At 39.2% G+C, this 23100-nt stretch overlaps 1 protein-coding gene across 1 annotated transcript in view; it reads left to right on the forward strand.

Moving 5' to 3' along the window:
• BICC1 (BicC family RNA binding protein 1) overlaps positions 1–14151 on the forward strand; it is a 113673-nt gene extending 99522 nt beyond the window's left edge. Inside the window, exons 16-21 of the mRNA XM_062580488.1 lie at positions 724–763; positions 1437–1591; positions 3778–3934; positions 6666–6826; positions 9650–9749; positions 11193–14151. Coding sequence (XP_062436472.1) covers positions 724–763; positions 1437–1591; positions 3778–3934; positions 6666–6826; positions 9650–9749; positions 11193–11323 — 744 coding nt within the window. The 3' untranslated portion in view covers positions 11324–14151. The remainder of the gene's footprint in view (positions 1–723; positions 764–1436; positions 1592–3777; positions 3935–6665; positions 6827–9649; positions 9750–11192) is intronic.
• Positions 14152–23100: the final 8949 nt, after the last annotated feature.

Raw genomic sequence — 23100 nt, forward strand, 5'->3', positions numbered from 1 at the left:
AACTATTTGTCAAGCAGTAGTAATAGAATACTTTTCAGTGTAGACCTTCTATCAGTGCTGGCATAACTAGGCTGCATAAAGCAGTTGAGCCAAGGTTGTTTAAGGTTAGTGTTTTGCAGACCTTTTCCTTATCAATGCTCTAGTCATTTTAATTTAACACTTTAAGATAAATGCTGCAGTTTCTGTAGTATTATGTTTAGACTTTGCTGATCTGTGATTGCAAAAAGTGTAATTAACCTAATCAATAACATTTAAACTTCACATCTTCCATTGTCATAGATAGTGTGAACAGGTCTTTTATTGAATTCTATCAAAACTTACTGTATGCAGAGAACTGAAGTTGAAAAAAGATTTGAATTGCTGTCTAAGATGTATTTGTGCAGTTATTAGATGTTTTAAATGCTAAGATGATGTGGGAAGATAAACTGTTCTGAAAAAATGTATTATAAAGAAATCTACCAAAGCAGATTTTAAACACTGCTACAACCTTGCTCAAATGGAAGCTACATAGTTATTTAACGTCTTTATCTAGATTAGAATGAATGTTTTAAGTAATGAGGCTTTCACTGGACTCCTGTCACATTATTGTGCAGTACTTCACATTTTCTCCTAGATGTATTCATTGGCGGCATTCAAAAGTCTTGTTTTTAAGAAGAGCTAATTACTGGGATGACCTTTAGTTTGAACAGCAATTAAACCACCTTCTGCCTGTTTAATTTTTAGGCGTTTGACTATGAGCAGAAGAAGCTGCTAGCAACCAAAGGTATGTGCGTAAACAAACTTGTGAAAAGTTTGTTAATATACATAACTCAAATTTCTAATGTTTCCATTTTACGATTTGTTTTTTAATCAAACGTAAAGCTCGGGTTAAGTGAAGCAGTTGTATATTGGTTTTCACATGTTCCAAACCATTTTTAATACTGATATGGTAAACATACTCATAGTATAAACAAATCGGAGATGGGACATGCTCCGTGTGGCGGTATGTTCATATAGAAATTAACCAAGTAGTTTCAAAGATCAAATTTTTGAAATATTTGAAGTTATTTAGATACAGTTTAAATTTTAAGATGTTTGTCACATTGGCAAAGTTGCTCTCTATTTCAGGGATAGATTCCATTTTGATACTGATCAGACACTGCACCCTAGGTTTGGCCCTGTTAAACACTACCACCCCAAAAGAAAACCAAAAACCTTTTTGAAACATAGGTTTGATTCTTTTCACTACCCTGCAGCACTAAATGGGTTAACTAATTTCAAACAAATTAAATTGCCTTAAGGAAGGGCAGGATTCAAGCTGTGTAGCAACTGGAGATGCTCAGAATTTACTGTCTGGTATGTTAATGAAGTCTGGTCTCATACATGTCTTAAGGATTTCTTGTCTCCCTGCCTTTACATAGATCAACACTTACTGGTTTGTCCATGTGTGTTTTCAGCTATGTTAAAGAAGCCAGTTGTAACCGAAGTGAGAACTCCAACAAATACATGGAGTGGACTGGGATTCTCTAAATCAATGCCTGCAGAAACGATCAAGGAACTAAGAAGAGCTAATCATGTATCGTACAAACCATCTATGACAACTACATATGAGGTATATGAAAAAATGTACTGTAATGGAAATAGATTTATGGTAATTAATATAGTTGTTTACTTTGAGGTGTTTTTACCTTTTGTGAAAAGCAATCTTGCAGATAAAATTCTTAGCTTTATTATTGAGGTACTAAACATTTTTATTCTGAAAAATGTTTCTTATAATTATTGAGGCTTGTGGAATTCATTCAGTCCAACATGCAAAATTGTATCAACTTTGTAAGTCATGCTGCACATTTATAAAGTCTGTTCCTTAAGGTTTGAAAAAAAACTTCTGACAACTTATGGGATAAAATGATTCAATAGTTGTGGATAAGCAGTAGAAATCTGACCTAATTAAAAACGTGTGTGTAACAAGTAAGCTATATACTGTAGATTACTGCATAGTATTACACTGATAGTAGTAGTGTAATGAGAACTTTGTGGGAACTTACGTTCTTTTCTTCTTAAAGGCATTCTGAAGCTGCTTTTTAATGCATTTCCATGCTTTAATCCTCCCAGCTTCCATACAGACAGCTTTTTCTTGTTGTTTTTTTGTTTGTTTTTTGGTTCTACTTATCAAATGTAAATGGTATGGTTCTTCAGCACTGGAACTTCAGACAGCTTTTTCTTGGAATGTACCTGTCTTAATGCAAAAGAAGTGGTAAACCACAGTAGAAAGTGTGTTGGTGTTCCTCACTTGATGCATGTTAACTATATATAAAACAGGCTCAGATACATACAGTAAGTTTGCAGTAATAACTTGGCGGGGAAGGAAGACCTGCAAGCAAAATCTGATCTGTTGGGTTTTCTGTTTGTTTGTTTTTGACAAACATCTCTATACAAATTAGGCTGGGTGGGGCTTTCTCCACATCATGATGCACTGACCTTTTCTAAAGGTCTGTAAGCAGACATGTTATCCTAACTAGGAACATTTTGTGTTTTAGTCCCTTGGAGAAGTGCATGCACAGAACACAGCCTTAACTCTTTCCACTGAAGTGATACTGCTTCAGTGTTCCTGCTTTCACTGTTTGGTATGAACTATTGTGGAAACATCTGGGGAAGATAAAAATCTTGGATTCCTTGTATCCTGCTGCTTCTATTTGGCAGTCTTCAATTCTGTCCATTTGTATCCGAGCAATACTGGTGCTCTTCCTCCTTACATGGTCACTTTTGATGTAACCCATATGGGATATGTTGAAAGAGAAGTCTTTGAACAGACATAATACTGGTGTTGTAGTCTAATGTTTGGGAAACTAATTTGTGAAATAAGCTCACTGAGAATGTCTCATCTTCATTGTGATGTTTTGGTATGTATTCAGTTTTCCAGGAACATTGGATGACTCTTTTTTTTTGATGACTCTTGTCTCTTCTTGCTTGCCTCTCCCTCCACTTTTTTAACGCACTTAGAGTCAATCCCTTCCTTTCTTCACCTGAGTCATACTGACCATAGCTCAGCTTCCCAATTTCTCCCAGTAACAAGGAGCTTTTGCCTTTTTTCTCCAATGATGTCAGTTTTTCAATACAGTAGAAAAGACTACTAGCTCAGAACTTGTGTTTTTCAATTGGAATTTGATACAAGCAAGTAGCATTAAATTATTAATTCGTTTCAGTGGTGTTCAGTTCATGTGCATGTTTGGTATCAAAAATGTCAATCTTTTTTGGTGTACATCCTCACAAAATTCCATAGTCATCTGCAGCATTTTAGGGAATAGTGTTGCCTTAATTTGTAACATTGAGTCATAGTGAGGACGAATTTTGATAATAAGTGCTTTAGAGAAGTGTATAAGAAACCATTGTTGCAGAATTGTTTTGATTTTTTGTACTTTTACTTGATCCATTTTTCTTCACTAATGTTCCCTTTGCCTTGAAGAGATAGAGAAAACAGACTGCTTTATATCCAGAACTTGTGTGAGAATCAGATACCATGGAACATTTTTGAAACAAAGTTAAGATATATCAAGAAATTTATTTGAAGCATGGTCTTTAAATAACTTCTGCTTAAAATCCACAAACTGCTTATTTTAAGCACACCTGCTGTTTTTGTATATAGTTGCAATTATTTGACTATTGATCAACTGCCAAAAGAATGTTTACAAGCATTTAAAGCTTATAAAGCTGTGTGTTTTAACTGAGCTGCTTCAAAGAAAATATTTGAATCACAAGGAAATTTGTTTTCTGCACAAATTTTCTTTTTGTTTCTCGAAGGGTTCATCAATGTGTCTCTCACGGTCCAATAGTCGGGAGCACCTGGGAAGTGGCAGTGAATCTGATAACTGGAGAGATCATAATGGACTTGGACCTGCAGCTCATAATGAATTTGTGTCCTCAATTGGCAGTCCCAAACGGAAACAAAATAAATCAGGTTGATAATTTTTGAGAACTGTTTTTTAATCATGTTGATATCAACAAACATTTATTTTAATATCAATATTTCCTGACATCACTTTGGATTTAAATTACCCGTGCGTGTAAAATAAGGGGTGTGGTGTGGTGATTTTTTAATTGAAAAGTGAAAGCATATGTAAGATTGTATAAAACAATATAAAATTAATGGTCCAGAAGGAAAACCTTTATGGAGAGCTTTAAAACTGAATACACTCTTTAGTTTAAAGGCCCTTCCTTTCTTGGAAGGGGTTTGTCAAGTTTTACTGAAAACAGAACCAACAGAAGTTTATTTCTAGACAATCACGATTCTACTCTGTATCAGTGAAACAACTGTCAGGTCTTTATTGGGCTGTCTAGCAGCTGGTGGAGAAGTCATAATCTGCTGATGTTGAATTTTAAAGTGTGATTTTCTTTATCGTGATTAAAATAAAGCTTTTCATATGTTTGTCAGGGCCTAGCACGTGATTTAAATCATTCATTTCTGTGGATGCAGGTTGTAAATATAGTTACTTTTTAACAAAGCTTAAAATTCAAATTTAAGTTTTTACATCAATTGAACTATTTGAAACTTATTTTAATTTTCAGTAACTTAGTGTTTGCCTTTCTGAAAAGGGGAAAAAGTAGAGAAGAGAAATACTTTTCCATGTTAAATGTGTAACTACATTGTGGGGAAAGAAGTACTATGGCTATTTTTTTGTTGCGTTTTTCTTATAAAGGTGAAAAAAAACCTAAATCCCAGATTAACACCAAAGCAAACATATAATAAAAGTTGGACATCCTAAGAAAGGATATAGCTTCACTTAGAGGAAATATTCATGGTTGGTATATTTGTAATTTTTCATACTTTTAAAAAGCACACTAGCTCAGCTGTTGAATAGCTGTATATGATATTCGGAAGTACTCATAGTACAAGAGAGATTAAAAGTTTTTCTTTGAAATCGAGCCCATGAGTAAAGCTACAAGTTAATTGGACCAAAACAGAAGCTCTAGATGAATCCAAATAATTAAGAGGGTTAAGGGAGTTATTTGCATACACATTAGATGAAAAGTAGAAGTATGAATCCATTGCATCTGTAACTACTTTACCAGAGAATGAAATATCTGGAGAGGGGACAAAGCTTTAGTTGGTATGTCCTTGTCAATAGGTCTTTCTCTAAGGTTCTATTTTTTTGCTGCATGTTCAGTCCTATAAAGAACTGTTGAGAACCAAAACAGTACCTGTAGTCTGGTGAGGCTTCAGGGATTACAGCAGGAATGAAAGGGAAAACAAGAGGACAAAATTAGAGACTGGACACAAAGGCTATCTCCTACCTAAGAAACAGCTGTGAATTGACTTAACAAATATTTATATTTACCTTAATGAGGAGATGCACGAGTACTAACATGTAAGTTTTCATTAACGTTATGACATAGTGGGTTTCTATTTTGTTGTTATGGTGCTTGCGGACTCCATCAATAATAGGTATTTCGTAATGTTTCGTTTGGGTTTCCATACACTGCTTCTGCATAAACTATACTGAGTGTAGGATTGATTTGTTTAGATCTTCAGTGTTTTACTCTGATATTGAAGAAACTGAGGTACCACCTTTTAAAGTCTAAAATACGAATTTACTTACAACAACTTCATTTGTCAAACCTAATGTTCAGATTTTCAGCATCCACTGTGTTTTAGAGTTTACTATATTTTAAAATTCCTCTCCAGAATGGAGCTGAGGTTAAAACAAATTCTCTAAACTTTGCAGGTACAATCCTAAATGCTTCTAACTACTTCATGCCCAGAAAATGAACATAGTGTAGCCACTTGTGAAAAGCTGTGTTCTTAACATCCTATCAGTGGTCTATAATGGAGGCTATAGCAGCAGTCTCCAGGGAAATCTTCATTTTATCCACCTGAGAAACTATTCTTTATTTTCTGCAAGTCCCTTGTACATTCACTGTATACTTTCCAATGTTTATAACTAGTGAGGCAGAGCTTTTTGTTGTGTTTATGCACAATAGCCCCATTTGCACAAATTCCTGATACATTCGCTGGAAAGAATAGTCACTAGTTCTGTGACTGGATACTATCAGTGTGTGCGTATAGAGGAAACAGCTTGCCCAGCTAAATCAGTTGTCATTTTTTTGTGTTTAAGAATCTCACTCTGCAAACTCTTTTTAAGATGCACCTTGTGGGGAATGTAATGAAAAGTTTAATAGGGAGAGTACTTCCGGATTTAATCATTTACCCTAAAACTATTGTGGTTTTGTTTCTTGTCCTTACTGAATTACTTGCTACCTACTTTGCAGACCACCTATAAGTAGTTTCTGCAGCATGCTTTTTTCCCCACCTAGACTAAAAGGAGCTGGCTGTGTTTTGTGTGCAGTGATGTTTTTTCATGTATTGACTGGAGAAAAAAGGGGAGGGCTCAAGAGGAGGGTGCAGCGATGGGGCCTTGCAGCTCTTTCCCCTCTCAGTTCAAGGTCCTGAGTTCTAGCTGCAAAAAAGGCTGCATAATGTGTGATTGCTTAAAAGGTATTTCCAAACATCTTTCTATAGAAAACAAACACTGGAACTTAATAAGCAAAGCATTCACCTTGTTCGTTTTGTCAGACTGCTGAATGGAGTTTTTTGCTAAATAGTAAAGTTTTAAGTATTTTGGTAATTTAATAATTCAATTGAATGTGGCATTGATGTGATTGAAAATTCAAGTGCACTTCTTCCCTTTCAGCTGAACACTATCTCAGTAGCAGTAATTACATGGACTGCATTTCCTCGCTGACAGGAAGCAATGGCTGTAATCTGAACAGTTTGTTTAAGGGATCTGATCTGCCTGAGCTGTTCAGCAAACTCGGTTTGGGCAAATACACAGATGTATTCCAACAACAAGAGGTCAGTATTCTTTTAAAAGAAGTGTATTTGTAGTGTGCTTTACTTGTGGTGGTGGTTCTACTTCTTGAACAAAACCACTAAGTAGTCTCGTAACAGCAGGGTTTTCATAAACTATTCTGTCAAAGCTGTGTTAATATATCCTATGAATTTCTGGATTACCTGTCTGGAAACATGTACTCTTTTCATAGAATCACAGAATCAGTAAGGTTGGAAGGAACCTCTGGAGATCATCTAGTCCAACCTCCCTGCTCAGCAGGGTCATCTAGAGCGTGGTAGACAGGATTGCATCCAGGTGGGCCTTGAATATCTCCAGAGAAGGAGACTCTACAACCTCTCTGGGCAACCTGTCCCAGTGCTCCATCACTCTCACAGGGAAGAAATTTCCCCTCATGTTCAGGCGGAACTGCCTGTGCTTCAATTTCTGCCCATTGCCTCTTGTCCTGTCCTGCAGCTTGGCGTAGTTATTTAAGTATACATCAAAATTCTTTCATTCAAGGAATTTTAGATCTCAGAGCTGCTATTTTTAAGATAACTGGGAGTTACTTTTCAGTGAGCTTCATTAGAAGGTTTGGAAAACCAGTCTGCATCCGTAAAATACTATATGATAGAATTAGGGCAGCTGGATTATCAGCAGGTAGTTTATTCTGGTGACTGATGAACTGTGTCAGAAAAGCTTGGTGAGCCCAGCTGCAAGACTCACTAGCTTAGAAATAGAGCCACCAAGCTGGTCCTGAAAGCACTGTAGTTGCATGCAGGAAGTTCTCCATCACACCTCTGGAACTGGGAGGTGTACCAGAGACCAAAGACAGGGATATGTGCCTGTATGGAGTGTGTCAGCATTACTGAATTGTGCTGTACAAGGGAAGGACCACAGTTTGGCTCAGCATGCTCCTTTCATTCTGGAGCCGTATGTTCACTTTTTGCATCTTTGTCAGCAGTGGGGTCTGCACCAGTTGATGGTCCAAGATTCTCACCTGCATGTCTCTCCCTAAGCGAACATATGAAGCAGGTTTCTGTACAGATGGCCTTTTTATTGTGAGAATTGTGTGTGTGCATAAAGAACAAGCTCTTGGAGGACCTGGTGCTCGTGTTGCACGTGAGTTTCTCTGGTGTGCCCATGTTCAGCTTCAGATTTGGTCCCACAAGAGGAAAACTGCTCGGAGCGCACCAGGGGTGCACACAGGAGGTTGTTCAGGAGTCTGAAGATAAGCACAAGGCAGACTTGTATATCTCCTCCTCTGTGCCGCTTCACTAATGTATGTGCACCCACCGAACCACACTGAGTCCACCAAAGTGTACTTCTGCTGCCACCTCAACCCTGGGGCTGCTGGATCTGGTGTTTTTCCAGCCTGTGTCTCTTAGCTTTCTAATCATCCTGTTTAGTGCTGTGGGGGAACTTGTTATTTCTGTGTGATATGGCATAGAAATGCTTAATAAGTAGCTGCACCTGAGCTAACGAGTTGCTGAGGAATGCAGAGTGCTGACAGCTGTGGGGGAGACACAGGAGTGGGTTATCCTGGCACTGGCCATGGTGTGGCAGGTCAGTACTCACTTTAAGTGAGTAAATCCAGCTGTGTCTCCACCTGTCTTTTTTGCAGTCCCTGGGGTTTATCTGGCTTGTGCTCCGCAGTGTGTATAATACCTGTAGGGTATGTATGGACACAATAGTCCATAATACCCATATTATCCAGGTATTAATGCTTTCCCGTCATCTTAGCTACCCGCTATGCCTAAGAAGGGAGAGGTGGCCGTTCTGATTTTGAATACTAAACACAGCTTATATATATATATATGTATATATGCATATGTTCAAATATAAGATTTCAGCACACTAGCTGCTTTAGCTGAAACACACAAATGCATTTTTTTCAAGAAGTCTGTCTTACCAGTGTGATGGTAATGCAGTCTGTGCTACTTAAAGCTTGAGGAAATGGACTGTATCTAGGGTCCTTAGGCACACTTCTGAATGCGTTGGGAGGCCTATGCAGAGAGCAACCCTCCAAGTCCTAAGTTAACATCTGACTATTTTCCTCAGCTTCTGGTGCTGTTTTTCTGAAGTGATTCGGGAATTGAGATACAGTCCTCATGGCTAATTTATGTTGGTCTCTCTTCAATCTGCTGCTGGCCCGTCGTGTTTTTAATTAACTTCTCTTGTACTGACCTTCATTTTTGTATTATCTGTCTCCTCTGTGCTCAGTCATCTCATTTTTTGTTTTTTGTACCTGATGGGGAGCTGATCAAGTGTAATGAGACGAGCTATTTGGCCAGGATTAAAAAAAAAAAAATAACAATTTTCCACTGCGTTTCCTTGAACTGTATTAGGAGCAACAAACCACAAAAAAAAAAAAAAAAAGGCTGCATACACTTTGGCATGTTGTAAAATGGTCAATGCATTAATTAAATATATTGCCAGTAGTTTAGCAAACATCCTCTGCTAAATTGCTAGTTTGAAGCATGTACCATTATCTACAGGCATATCTGCCTCTCTGGTTCCCAGTTATATTTTAGCAATTCTATAAATACTCACAATCTGAAGAGTCACAGTTAAAGCTGATTAGCTGATCTGTGCTTTAAAAAAAAAAAAAAAAAAAAAAGTTGCTTTTTTTTGTTTGTGTGGATACAGAGTAGCAAGTTCAGAAGCTGTGTATGCTTAGTATTTGTTGGAATGCAAAGACTGCTGTTTACATACAGTGAGTAGATTGGTAGAGTAACTGTAAAAAGCAGTAGAAAAATTGTGAGGTTGTCCTGAACCACATTTATGGCTTAGCAGTTCTGAGGAGAGATTTGTGTATTGCATAAATTTCCCATTTCTTCTTATTCTAGATTGATCTGCAGACATTCCTTACTCTTACTGATCAAGATTTGAAAGAGCTAGGAATTACCACTTTTGGTGCCAGAAGAAAAATGCTGCTTGCAATCTCAGGTAAATAAATTCAAACAGGTTATCATTCCTTGATTTTAAACAAACAGTGGTTGTGTTCTCCTCACTTGAATTGCAAACTTACAGTTGATAAAGGAATTTAGAGTAGAAATCTGTTTCACAGATCGTGTTGGCTTGCCCTTCATTGGAAAGCACTTTTAGAACTTCGATCTTTATAGAAATTTCACACTGCATCCTGTTGTAAAGTTGAAGCTTGCTAGAAAGTTTGTTTCACAGAATTAAGAAGTTTTGTGTTTGTTTTTTGTGGTTTTTTTGCCTCAAAACTGCAGATCATAGATGCTCTGGGATTTCAGACTCAGTGGAAGTCTGAATGGCACCACATGCTGCAAGGAACTGGCATTTTCAGGCTTTTTGTTCCTCTCTTCTCTACTGGATAGCAAAGCAGTCATGCTAGCTGGAAAAACTGCCTGAGTTCTTTTTTTTTCCAAGACTTTTTTTTTTTTTTTCCTGTAGAAATGTTTAGGTTTGAATGAAACAACTAACTCTTAGCTGGCATTTTTTTCCAGATGCCTTTCAGTAGAAGTTTGTTTTGTATCTTACTTGCAGAAGGATGAAGGCCAAATAGGATTTCTCACAATGTGCTGTGGTATATAGAGCTAAATAGAGCTTTTTTCTAATTACTGTAAATAGCAAAAGATACTATATTTACATAGGAATGCTCTGTTGTTATCTTGGCAATGAATTCGTATCAGAAGAACAGTTTTCTTCAGATGTTTCATGGAACATAAGGGGTTTTTCTTCTTCCTCTAAAGTACCTTCCTTTCGCTGATGTCACTTGTGAATTTGTTAGTGAATTTTAACTGATGGCATGAAGAGGATAAATAAGCAATATACTTAGTTAATATCATTCATGAAAATCTGTTTACTCTTTATCAATGATCTATATCTGTCATGGAGTTTGTTCACAAGAGTGGAAAACTGGGGAAAGGAAAAATATTTTTGATGAGCATTTGTACAAACTTAGGGTGCAGATTCAAATCAAGAAGTGAGCACCTGTTTCTTATAAAAATTTGTATTAAAATATTGCTTCAGTGTTGTGTGTAAAATGTGCATTGAGAAATCTTCTCACTTCACGTAGATTATGCTGCAACCATACATTTTGTGTGAATGCTATTTCAGATGGAAATTGCAGCTGCCTTAAAGTTCCAGCAATTTGATTTAACTTTGCATTGCAAAATCTCCTGCATACTGTATCAGTGCAGATTAAGAATTACAGCAAATAGAAGCTTACTTCCCAAGTAGGTCTAAATGTCTTAACCTTGCACTATCCTGATGAACTGCTATATTGAATGAGTACCTTGCTTGCATTTTCAGTTGATACTGTTCTGTGTCTGTCTAATGTTTTGATTTAAATAACAATTTTGGTTTAGATAAAACGATTAAAGTAAATTTCTGATAAGAGTGGCTTTTTTGTGGCCCTTATAGAACTGAATAAAAACCGAAGAAAGCTCTTTGACCCATCAAACATTCGTGCCTCGTTCCTGGAAGGTGGAGCTAGTGGAAGACTGCCACGTCAGTATCATGCGGACATTGCTAGTGTCAGCGGTCGCTGGTAGCAATAAGTTGTGGCTCAAAGTCAACTCTAAAGATGGACATGGCAATCCTGTGGACAGCTTTCACTGCACACCACCCTCTGCACTTTGGGAGTTTGGGTATCAAGGACCAAAGCATTTCGTCTGCACAATACTGTGCCAAAAAAAAAAAAAGATAAAACACATTTTGTCTGTCTTTCAAAACACCAAATGTGGGTTATGTTTTACTCATGTAGTTTGGACAGAATTTGCAATAATAATATAGGGTTCTTCGTTTAGTATTTTATTACCTATAACTATAATGTATGCACTGAATTTTTACTTTATTGAATGAAGGAAGAATGAAGAGCTGGGATGCCAGAGAGCATAGATTTTGGTTTTATCAAGATGGATTTTTCTGGTACTGCTTAAGATAATTATTGAGGTCTTTCTGCACTTTACGTGTTCTGATTTCTTGTCCTGTGGAAATTTACTTCTCTTTCATTTCCGTATCAATTGTTATATTGGCACTAATCAAAAAATTTTTTTCAGATGTTCCTGCATGAGGTCACATCTCACTATAATGGTACTAGGAATTGATTCTTATGCATTTTATGCATTCTTCTGCAGATTTCTTCTCTCTTTCTGTCTCCCTGGTAGTTATCTGAAAAGATTGTTCCAAAATCAAACCACTTAGTAGTGGACCAATGCTGTTATGCTCTTATGAAGCAGTCTAGAGCTGCTTGCAATGAAAATAATTCACTGTAACAGATGCAATGAAAGACCAAAATGGACCTTGCAATATTAACCCTTTGCAGTCATCTTATTTAACTGCTGCCTGTAATGCTAAGACTGTTTTTAATGGTTGTCTGAAAGCAAAGGGCTATTTTTAGTATCCTGCCACTAAAGGACACTTATTTATATCAGACTTTTATTTTTAGATTCTGTACACCTACAATACGGAACAGATTAAACTGATCTACTGCAGATTTATGGTAGAGAACGAAAGGCATTCATCAAACTAGAGCTGTGGGCTGTCGGTTTGATTAAACAGAAAACTAATCTAATTTGACAAGACAGCACTGTTGCCATTTAATAAATGACGTATATTACTTACATGACTATGCATGCAGCAATTAAGCAACCTACAGAAATAGGTGTAATAGCATCTGTTTTGTTCAATTTAGATTTGTAATTGTCGGCTGCAGAACTCGAACTATTTCTGAAACAAGTTATGTTCAACAGAAAGAGTGGATATTATAAGTGGATAGAGCTAATTATTGCATTCTTATACTGTGAAAGTCCAAAAAATTGGCAGTACTTTTCTCTGTCTTTACAGATGTCTTGTTATGGATTTATGAAGGGTTCTCATATAATGAAGGAATTCATGAAGTGCCTCTTTCTGCAATGCAATATGAAGTTTCCAAACATTAATTTGTTGAAAAACATTCCCATAGGAAATATTGTGAATTACCTCTACTGTAATGTATTATTTATGTTCAGTGTACAAGCCTTTTGAGATGGACATAAACCACTGTCAAGTGCTCTTAACAGAAGGCATTAGAATAACATTTACAGTAGTTGGTTTTTATGCAAAAATGGGTGAGAAATAGTTTTGACACTTTCCATAGATAGTTCTTTCTTTTAAGGTGAGAAAACAAAATGATGTATAGAAAAATTTGCACACACAAAGGGAATTTAAAGAAACTACTTGAGGGCATAGATGATCAAGCAATAATAAAATGACTTGTGGTTAGCAAGAAGCGACTGCTCAGTACTCCATATCAGCCATATCTACTTAATGGTGTATAGCTGGGTGACTTCCACTGTAGGTAAAGTAGCAGTTAAATTGCTCTGGTTTTAAAATTGTACTACAGATTAGATTTGATAAAACTGCATCTTGTAGGCACACAGTGGTTCACATCAAAAGTAACTGTGCTTAAATGCCAGAAGTCTGTATCCACATATCTCTGAGAATTGTGGTATGTTTATCACACAGGCAAGAGCAGCTTCATGCAAACCCTTGTGGAAGCCAAAACTCCTGATTCTGAAAGTGTTTACACTTGTGCTTACTTCTAAGCACATAAATAGCTCCACTGTAAGCACATAAGCAGTCCAGGTCAGAAGAACTGTTGTTTCAGTATTTGCATTTTCGAGGCCAATGTTTGAAAATGGAATTGTATTCAAGTGTGTTAATTTTATAAAATATTTTTAATAGAATAAATATTTAGCAACACTTTTTACAAGATTTTCTGCAACCCCTTCTTGCTTCTTCTGCCTAAATTTAAAAGCATCAAAAAACCTTTACACTCTTAGATTTTTAGTGTTTCATAAGTACATAGTATGTATCTAGACAGTACTATATTTGGAACTGAATTTATTACATTATTAAGTTGATGTGGTCTTTTGCTGAGCAGTGCTTATATCATCTACACCAGAGTGAAGAATTTCCCATTAACAGCATTATTTTCAATAGGGCTTCACACGAAAAAGAACACACTGGAAAAAAGATTTCTCACTTGTTTTGATTCCACAAAGGGAATATGACAATACAGCATACCATATTGTTAGTGTTATATTATGCACAAATATTTGACTTGCTACATTAAAATGTTAGTTTTAAATCTGTGCCTTAATAGTGACCAGTTATCTGTAAATATAGAGCAGATACAGATTGTATTTTTGTGGGTTGTGTCCTTTTAGTGATTTTTTAAAATAAAAGATGGAATTAAAACAGTAAAAATGGGAATTTTCAAAACTAATCAATGTTGCATAAAATAAATTTATATAACTTCCTTGTATTCTGATTGGTTAATGAAGTGTTTTTATTTAGACCCCATTCCAGGGATGCTTGCTTGTTAATAAAATGTCAAAACCAGTATTTCACATAATTGCAACATGTTTCTTTCACATGCTAGTTCTTGTGTGTTTTACTGTTCTTTTCATTGCATGCAGTGCTTTTGTTTGGCTTTTAAATGAGAATTCTTGAGATAACTTAATTCCTTTCATAATACTTACATTTGAGAAAGTATGTCAGGTTCAATTCATAGCGGGTTTAATGATCTGGCATTCAAGAGCTTGATTCTTTCTTTGGTCTTCCCATTTTTAGGACTATATAAACTTTGGTCTGGGTAGCAGAACTGTTGCAAGTATCCTTCTGTAAGGGTTGCTGTACTGGTGCTTTCAGAGCAAAAGAGACGACTCAATTCCTGAAAAACAGTAGGAATCCCTTATTTGGGGTCTTGCCCAAGCAATCAGTAAAATCTAATGAGAGGCATAGCCTTTCAAACTGGAATAGTAAGTCTAATGTTATATCAGTTTAGTCTGTTTGCTTGCAAGTTTAATATTTTTTTTAACTCATTAAGTACATCCAGACTCCTCGTTATTGCAGCCTCATTTTCCTTGTTAATTATTGTGTCTACACAGCTCTCTGCTTATTCAAATTACAGCATTCCTGGCTCACTGACCTTTAAAATTCTGTAATTTTGTGAATGCCTGCTGGGAATTACAGAAATTGTGGAAACGGGGGTGGGAAGGATGACAAATCACTAATCTTTTCTGTTGACAGCTGGAGGGTGTGGGGCTGAGCACCAGCTCCTGAGTCACTGGCATGAACTAAAGAGAATTTGCATAGGCAAGAGGATTTGCGAATTGCAGAGCACTTCCAGTGCCTGAGCTGTGCAGAGAGAGGAAACAGAGCAGTTTTCTCTGCGGACCACGTATTTGGAAATACTGGCTTTAATGAACCACCTATGTGACATCAGTCAAGCAAGTGGTAAAAATGGTGTAGTTGTGTCGAAAGGAAAGAAAAAGAGCAGGAGTGGTGACAGAGCAGCAGGGCTGCTTTCCTGCTGGTGCAGCAGCGTTCCCTGGCAGCTGGTGTGGCTGGTCATAAACAGGATCGCTCTCCACGTAGAGGTTTCACTGCCTGAAAGCTTGCTGCACTCTGCCCCTGGTCAGAGTAGCGAATTCGGTGGCTTGTAGTGCAAAGAGGAAGAGGATGTACAAACAGACTTTGCCAATGCATGAGAGAAGAGAGACTGGTTCTCCAAGCTGCGTGAAGGTTAAGATTGGGACATCCGTCCTTAGTGCTTGTTCCCCACACTAATCAAGTACTTGGTGGAATAGACTGTCATTTTTCAAAAGCACTGGAAAACATGGTTATGGAAGGTGTGTGAGTACTAGTGCAGATTGGAGAAGTGCAATATGCAACAATATTCAGGAACTTGTGCTTGCACCATAGCGAAGTATTTGTTTCCAGACAAGTATGGACACTGTTGGAACTACTCTTTTTTTTTTTTTTTTTTTCTTTTTTCTTTTTTTTCCCTATTATCCTTGAAGAACCTGCTTCAGCTGAACCATTTGCATTACAGACATCTGAGCAGAAGAAAGGAGAGATTTGGCTTATGTTTGAAGTTGCTGCAGAGTTCTTGAGGATTTGAGAAGATGGGAAGATGAATGGTCTGTTTGAATTTTTTGTGATATGCATGATTAGTATCAGTGTTTTCCACAGCTGCTTTGGAAGCAAAGGGGAGAACTGAAAAGAAGTGTAGGCAGCTGGGAAAGGTGCCTCTGCAAAATACCCGAAGCAGTTGAAAAATAAATGAATTCCTTGAACTGGAGATAGCTGTGAGACCAGGACTATGCTCTAACCTGAAATACACAAAAACTGAAGCAGTTGAATTTAGGAAGTGATAATGTTGGTGGATGGAGATGAAGCTCCACAGAAGTTTCCTGTAGAGTTGCATCACAAGGAATTGAGATTGCAACTGCTATGAAATACAGCTTCACTCTCTGATGTAAATGCCACATTGAGCAAAACAGAAAAGAGGTAAATGATAAACAGCTGGAGTCTAATCCCTGCTCTTCCCAGACCTTATCTTTTTCTACCCTACTGTACTCTCATGCTGCCTTCCTGATTTCCCATGCCTAGCCTGCTGACCTGTGAGCGATGGTGCCTGCAGGCCCATCTCAGGGCGGAAGTATCTCAGCAGTGCCCTCATGCTACTGGTTTTTAATGGAGGAGTCACTTCTTCCTGGTACCTTTCCACAGCACCACTGAGGGAGGCAGGGGTTTAGAGGAAGATTTCATGAGTGCTTCTGCCGCTCTCCTTACTGTTACCAGTGATGAGAGGTACCATCTCCTCCTCCTCCAGCTTCTGCCACTTACTCAAAGTCTCATCCCAGGGCTGCTTGCCCCAGTGTCCCAGGGCATAGCTGCTGGGGAATTAACTGCCATTTGACCTGCATGGATGCAGAATGAACTTACTTCATGCTCTCCAGAAGATGGAGAGAGTCTTTGCCCTTACCAGGAAAGGCAGCTGTTTTAATTCTCGCAAGTTAGTGAGTGATATCTTAGCTATGAATACCTAACGTGCTAGTAAATAGTCTTAAAAAAAATGTACATGGTGTGCCTGAGATAGTAACCAGCCATAACGTTACACTTAAATCTTCATTAATACATGCTGCTGACAATCGCAAGTGCAGTTGTGCAGCTGCTGGTGTAACACTTCTGTGCCTCGTGGTATAGAAGTATGCTCCTTGTTAGGTCTGGTACTGCCGTCACAAGCTGTGCACGTGCATACGGTAACGGGATTATACAAGAGAAGGCATGTTATCTAGATTTCATAAAGATGAGCGTTGTGCTTGTCTTTCCTCCACAAAAAGCCGGTTTTCAGTGACAACCTTGCAGGCTCTCCTTTTGCTGTTACTGCAAGCAAGATCTGCATTTCATAGTGCGCTTTCCCCTTGGCAGGCTTTAGCTGTTAAAGGCTGATCAGCTCTATGAGATGCTTAGCATATTGAGTGATCTCTGCCCTGTTTTGTGGTCTATGTGGCTTATTTAGAAACTCTACTAAATGAAAAATACTAAAAACCTGTTTAAACTTTTCTATAGAGTACTTTGAACCATTAGCATGTATGTTGCATTTTTTCATAAGCTAATGTTTCTTTATCTGCCACTGAGATGGTGGATGATAGCATTTAGTGCTATGAAAATTTTCATGCAGTCTGTTAATCTCGCAGTCTAGAACGCTGGTCTGTGGGGTGACTTTCTCATTCAATTCATGTCATTTTCATTACTACAGTTTTTGTAAGAGGCTTATAGCTAATAGTCTCATTCTTTATTGTGATGCTTTGTTGTTAATCAGTCTTTCAGTACAAATACAAGAGGAAGGATAATGTCATGGGCATACCACTAACCAATCAAGCAGTTGCTTCAACAAATAGCAAGAGCAAGCTGAGAGCTGCAAGGAGGATGTTAGGAAAAATGTCGGATACAAAAGCAACAGGAAATTGCTGTGTATAAGCTTAAAATTTGATACAGGGAGGAAGAACCTCTGAATACCTGAAGAAGGGAGGTAGCATAAACCACTCATTCAGTACGCATATGGTAGAAGATGTTTTTCAGGTGAGAAGTGAGAGAAAGAATCGTTAACGTGGGACCTTCCAAGGTTTCAGGTACTATCTCCTAACCTTTGCACCAAACCACTAGGCTTAAGTCATGCAGAAGTCACACCGTGCTTATGCTCTTCCGCTTTTGCTTTCATGAGCGAATAATGTTTGTGTTCTGCTAGATTCCCAGTCCAGACTGCAGACCCAGGTCTGGCTTCTGCTACTAATCCTGCTATAGGATGTATTTTCCACTGCCCTAAATATTTCTTGGAAATTTGGGAGGGGACTTGATATTTAGGAAGGATAAGAGCAATTGTGATGAAGTTGTAGACTACTTGTCTCATGTTTTCCCCTGGGCACAACTCAGCGCTGCTCTAATTAACCCCAAATTACAACAACAAAGAAGAATGACTGTGGGACCTCTGATTCAGGAAGAAATTTTCTATTTAAAAGTCACAGTGGGTGGCTCTAAAGATGAGGCATAGCAATAACTCTCTTTGAGAAACCCTGCTTAAGAGTAACCGTTTATCTTTGTATGGTCCTTATCTTCCGTGCTTTGCAGCATTAATGGATTTTACAGCTTTTGGAAGAAGAAGAAATATTGTCCCCTTACTAAATCTGTACATAGAGTTAACCGGCTTACCAGAATGTTAATGTGAAGATTTTCATCGGCGTTCTAGGAGCTGAGCCCTGTTTTCTTGTTTCCTGCTCCAGTGGTCCTTTTCCCTATAACTTTGTACATTATGTCACAAGAACTCACTAATAGTCTTTAATCATAAACTTGTGCTTTGATATAACTTCCTTTATTTTTCTTTACCACTTGTTACACTACTAACTTCTGGATTTGGTCTTCAGATACAAATGGGACTTTTGCAGAAGCCTCAGGTCAGAATATGCTTTGCCATTACTTTAAGGAAAGTTTGAGGTTTTCTCCTGCACTAGGGATATACAGAAGTTTCATTTTATAATTTTCCTGGGTTTAATATTTTACATGTTCTTTGTTGAGTCAACAAAGCATATTTTATAGATCAAAATAAAGTAGAATGGTTATTTTCCAACTTTGAATATTGATGTGGCTAATAAGGGGAGCCAAGATTCTAAATTAGATGAGATTTTTTCCTCACTTAAAGTAAAATTATTAAAGAGCAGACTCAAATGTTGTCAAAATATTTACTAATAATAAAATTTAATAACAAAGCAGCCATAAACAAGTAAGTTAAAAAGGAACCAACACGTTCCTTTTCAGCAAAAAGCAAGTTTTCAGCCTTGAAAAAAAAAATGACACTTCTGCAGACTTTCTTATTTATAGTATTTTAAAATTTCCAAAAAACACTCTCTCAAATTTTTGTAAATATACTTGAGCGTAATTCCTGTGTAGTATTTTGTTATTCCTGGTACTACTTAGAATATCTTGGACTATAATTTTGAAAATTATTATATGAATTTCTTTTGACATTGAATTTAAACAGTGTAGATCTCAGTTATGTTGTGAAGTTAAGACTTTTTATTGTGATGATGCAGGACCTTACACCCTCATCAAAGCGTCATCCAGCGTCAAGTTTTTTCATTCTGCTAAGGTCAGAGATTTGGGCAGTATTTGCTCTGCTGAGAGATGCATAACAACGCCGGATGTCTGACCAAAATATGAAGAAGATTAATACTTTGTGATGGAAATTGCCTAGCTTGTGCCAAAACTGTGTTGCAACTTCATGGAGACTAACAGATGGAAAAAGCAAAACATAACTAAAAAAAAAAAGTGTATATATACATATATATAAAATATAAATGAATTAAAATTTGTCACTTCCAACAATGTGATGAATGTTTTAAGTGATGTTACCATGACTATAATAATCCTAGAAACATGAATTGATATGGATATTATTACCATTTTTTTCTATAATAAAAAACACCCGGTTTGTCATCTGTGAAGGACAAGAGGTTTGAAGAGGTCTGAAAATGTGTGTGCTGTTATGACTCCTAAAATGAAAACTAGCCAAGGGAAAATACACTCACACTGTATATGGATGATATAAAAGAGCAGGGCAAAAGGTATAAGGTTGGGGGAAGTATAAGAAACCCTCAGCATTAACCAACTTGGAAGACAGTTCTACTTTTCAGTATCAGTGTAAATCTCATTGTATATAGTGCATGAATGTGCCAAGAAATGGCCATGAGAAGTGAATCCACTTTCAAAAGAAAGGAAAATTCAAATACAGCAAAATAGTCACGAACTTTTCATCTAGCAGAAGTCTAGACTGAGTGCTTGCTTCCCGTCATACTAACTGTTGGACTCTACATTCTAAAAAGGATTTTTTTTTTAATTGTACACAGTTTCGTGAGTTTTCTGTTTGCACGAGCACAACATTGATTTCTTTGCCTAGGACTTATTAATATGGCCAGGATCCAGTGTGGATGAGAACTTTAAAATTTTGGGGCTTTTGTTTTTGTTTTTTTTTTCCCTCTTTGGAAGGGATTTAAAAGTCACGACTGATGACTGGAAATAACACTTCTGGCACTGCTGGCTTTCTTGGCTGCTGGTGTTGTCTGCTCGCCTTTCCTAGCTCTTGGCTCTCCCATGCTTGGCTCCAGTTTCTGCTTTCTTTTGGTGAGCAGTCAAGTTTCAAACAAATACTTCTAGGAGGATTTGAAGCTTTTTAAATTTTCAAGCAGACTTGTATCTCCATTGCTCTATATGTGGATTTCAGGACTCTGCAAACCATGGCAGTGAAGGTACTGATGGTGATGGTGATCACTAGCCCGGTGTGAGAAACAAAGTTTATAAGCACAACATAAAATAGCATGTTGTGATTGCAAGGCCAATTTCAAGGAGGGCATAATTTCTTCAGCTAGGTGGGTTTCAGTGAAGAATAAGCTAAGGAAGCATTCATTTATTTATTTGGTTCAGAATTTTCTATACATTCATAAAAAAAAGAGCATCTGACCTTTTGTGCTGAGCTCTTACTACAATTTAAAAATACAGTCATGTGAAGAGACTCCTTAGGGCAGCTCCTGCAACGAATCAATACACAATGATTCATAGACAGGAGCATTTCTTAATGTCAGTCCCCTTACTTTTGCACATTAATTACCAGAGTACAACGGCACATTTCTTCCTTGCTTCCCATCTGGAATATTTCTTTGGAGGCCAATGCATCCTTGAGCTGCACAGATGTATTTATGTATTTTTTCCCTTTCCTGGAGCTGCTGCAAAGACGAGATAATGAAACCCTGAAAACAAGATCACTCACGATCTAATTCATCGTGCACCTTCTCACGCTGTAAACGTATCAGGAGTTGATAGATCGTCGGGATAGAACAGGCCTTTCGTTCTGCTGAAAAACACAACAGACCAAACACTTTAAAATCCTCACCCTGCCTCACTGTTGTGTGATGAGGTTGGAAGCTTTGACACATTTCACATCTGGTTCGATTTGCTGAGCCTCTTTCACATGTTAGACAATACTATCTGGGATAAAGAGTGCCATTAAATACTATATCAAAACACACTTTCTCTAGAGCGTAGACTAGAAGTTCAGTAGCGGAGGGGCTTTGTAACCTTGGTATGCTTTGGGTGGAATTTTATGCAGATTTCACAAGGGGTGTATACACAGGAACAAGACTGGTATGACAGGCAAGCACTGAGATGCTCTGTCCCTACTACCTCCCTTCCCCAAAACAGGTAAAAATTCAGTGTTTTACCTCTAAGTTTTTTTTTTTTTTTTAAGTGTAATTAAATTTTTCCAAGCTTGCAAAATTTGGCAGGAGACAAATGAATGTGTAATAGCTCCTGCAGGGAAATCATTTTCCAGTAAACACTCTGGTGTGGGTTTTTTGTGCTATTCAACATGGGAGGTGCATGGAAATCTCAAAAAGATGTCGAAAGCTTCCTTGCTTGACCTCCGATTCTTCACCAGGTCAGTTTGCCTTTCGGGTGAACGTGGCGATAGTTGTTCCACGTTTAGGCACAGAAAAGAGAAGTCCAAGACGGAGCAACGCTCCCTTCCTCCACGCGTGCTGTGATCCTGCCCACGACGTTTCTTGAAACCGGGTTCTCCAGGTTTCTAGACCTGACCGTACCCTGCAAGAAGGGTCCGATGGCTGAACGTTCACCTACTTGGAGATGAGGAACTTGTGCTCCGTGATGGCAGGCTCTGGATTTGCGTACCCCCAGGAGCCGCGCTTCATGCTCAAGCCTGGAAGAAAAAGAAAAAAAAGAAAAGTTGCCTTTTTCGCGCTAAACTGTTCCTAAAAAGGGGGGTGATTCCAGCTCCTACCGATGGACGCGGCTGCTCCCCGCTAGGTAACTGCGCACCAAAGCAAAAGCCGCGGCCGTCTCCCAGCGGCCGCTCGAGCCCGCGCGAAGGCTCGACCCGGCCCCCCGGCCGACGCGAGCGGTGGCGAGCGCGTGCCGACGGCTGCGTTTGGCTGCTGAAGCGGTCACAGCTTTCGCCGCGTGACTCCTAGGCCAGGGGCTCTTCCGGCGCCGTTTGCTTACGCTACCCCGCGCTGCTGCGCTGTGCGCGGCGTGGGGAGCGGGCCGGTCGCAGGTGAGAGCCAGCGGCTGCGGAAACCTGCGTGGAAGAGCTGCCGCGCTGGCAAGTTTCCGATTCGAAAAGGAAAACCCAGGAGCTAGAACCCCCCACGCGGCCTCAGGCTGCCTTCAGCTCTGCCCCAGGTGAACCTCCTCGCGCCGGGCGGTCCCGGCAGCGCCCTGCGCCCCAGCTGAGCCCCCAACGAGGCGCAGGTGGGCTGGGGCCGGCCGGTGACGGGGAACCGCCTGCACCTGGGGCCCTGCCGCCCTGCAACGCCCCGCCGGGGCCGGCCGAGCTCTGCCGGCTCCTGCAGCCGCAGAAACTGGTGTGAGGAACGAGGGTGGCTGCGCTGAGCGCGTGGCAGCAAGGGCCACGGCCATGGCTGCCGCCGCCGCCACCGCCACCACCACCACCACCACCACCGTGTCTTGCTGCCTGCTGGCCCCCTCCCAGGTCCTCCTGGGGATCCTGACGGCGAGCGCCCCCCAAAACGTTCTCCGTTCCTCTTTGCCCGCGTGCCCCGGTGCCCGGCTCGGTTTCCCTTTCCGGCGTCGTGCCGTGCGGTGCCGCGAAGGTCTTGGCCTCCAACCTCGGTCTCCGGGCCTCGCGCGAGCTCCGTCGTCGTTTTCGAGGGCTGTGCCGCGTGGACCCCAGCAGCGGAGGAAGGAAAGGTAAAAGGCTCCCAACTAGCCTCTTAGGTTTATCTTTTTCTCCGCCTTTTCTCCCCCGAAAGCAGAGCCGCTGGGTGATAGCGTTGCCCGGCTCCGCTCTCCCGCCGCCGCCGGGAACGGCGTTGAAACGCTTCAGCCGTTAGTTACCCTGAGGGGCTTTAACCAAGCGGAAGAAAACAACTCAAATGTTTTTGCAGCATAGATATTTCTGTGATAAATAACT

Source organism: Rhea pennata, chromosome 7, assembly GCF_028389875.1.
Source record: "Rhea pennata isolate bPtePen1 chromosome 7, bPtePen1.pri, whole genome shotgun sequence".
Classification (NCBI taxonomy): Eukaryota; Metazoa; Chordata; class Aves; order Rheiformes; family Rheidae; genus Rhea; species Rhea pennata.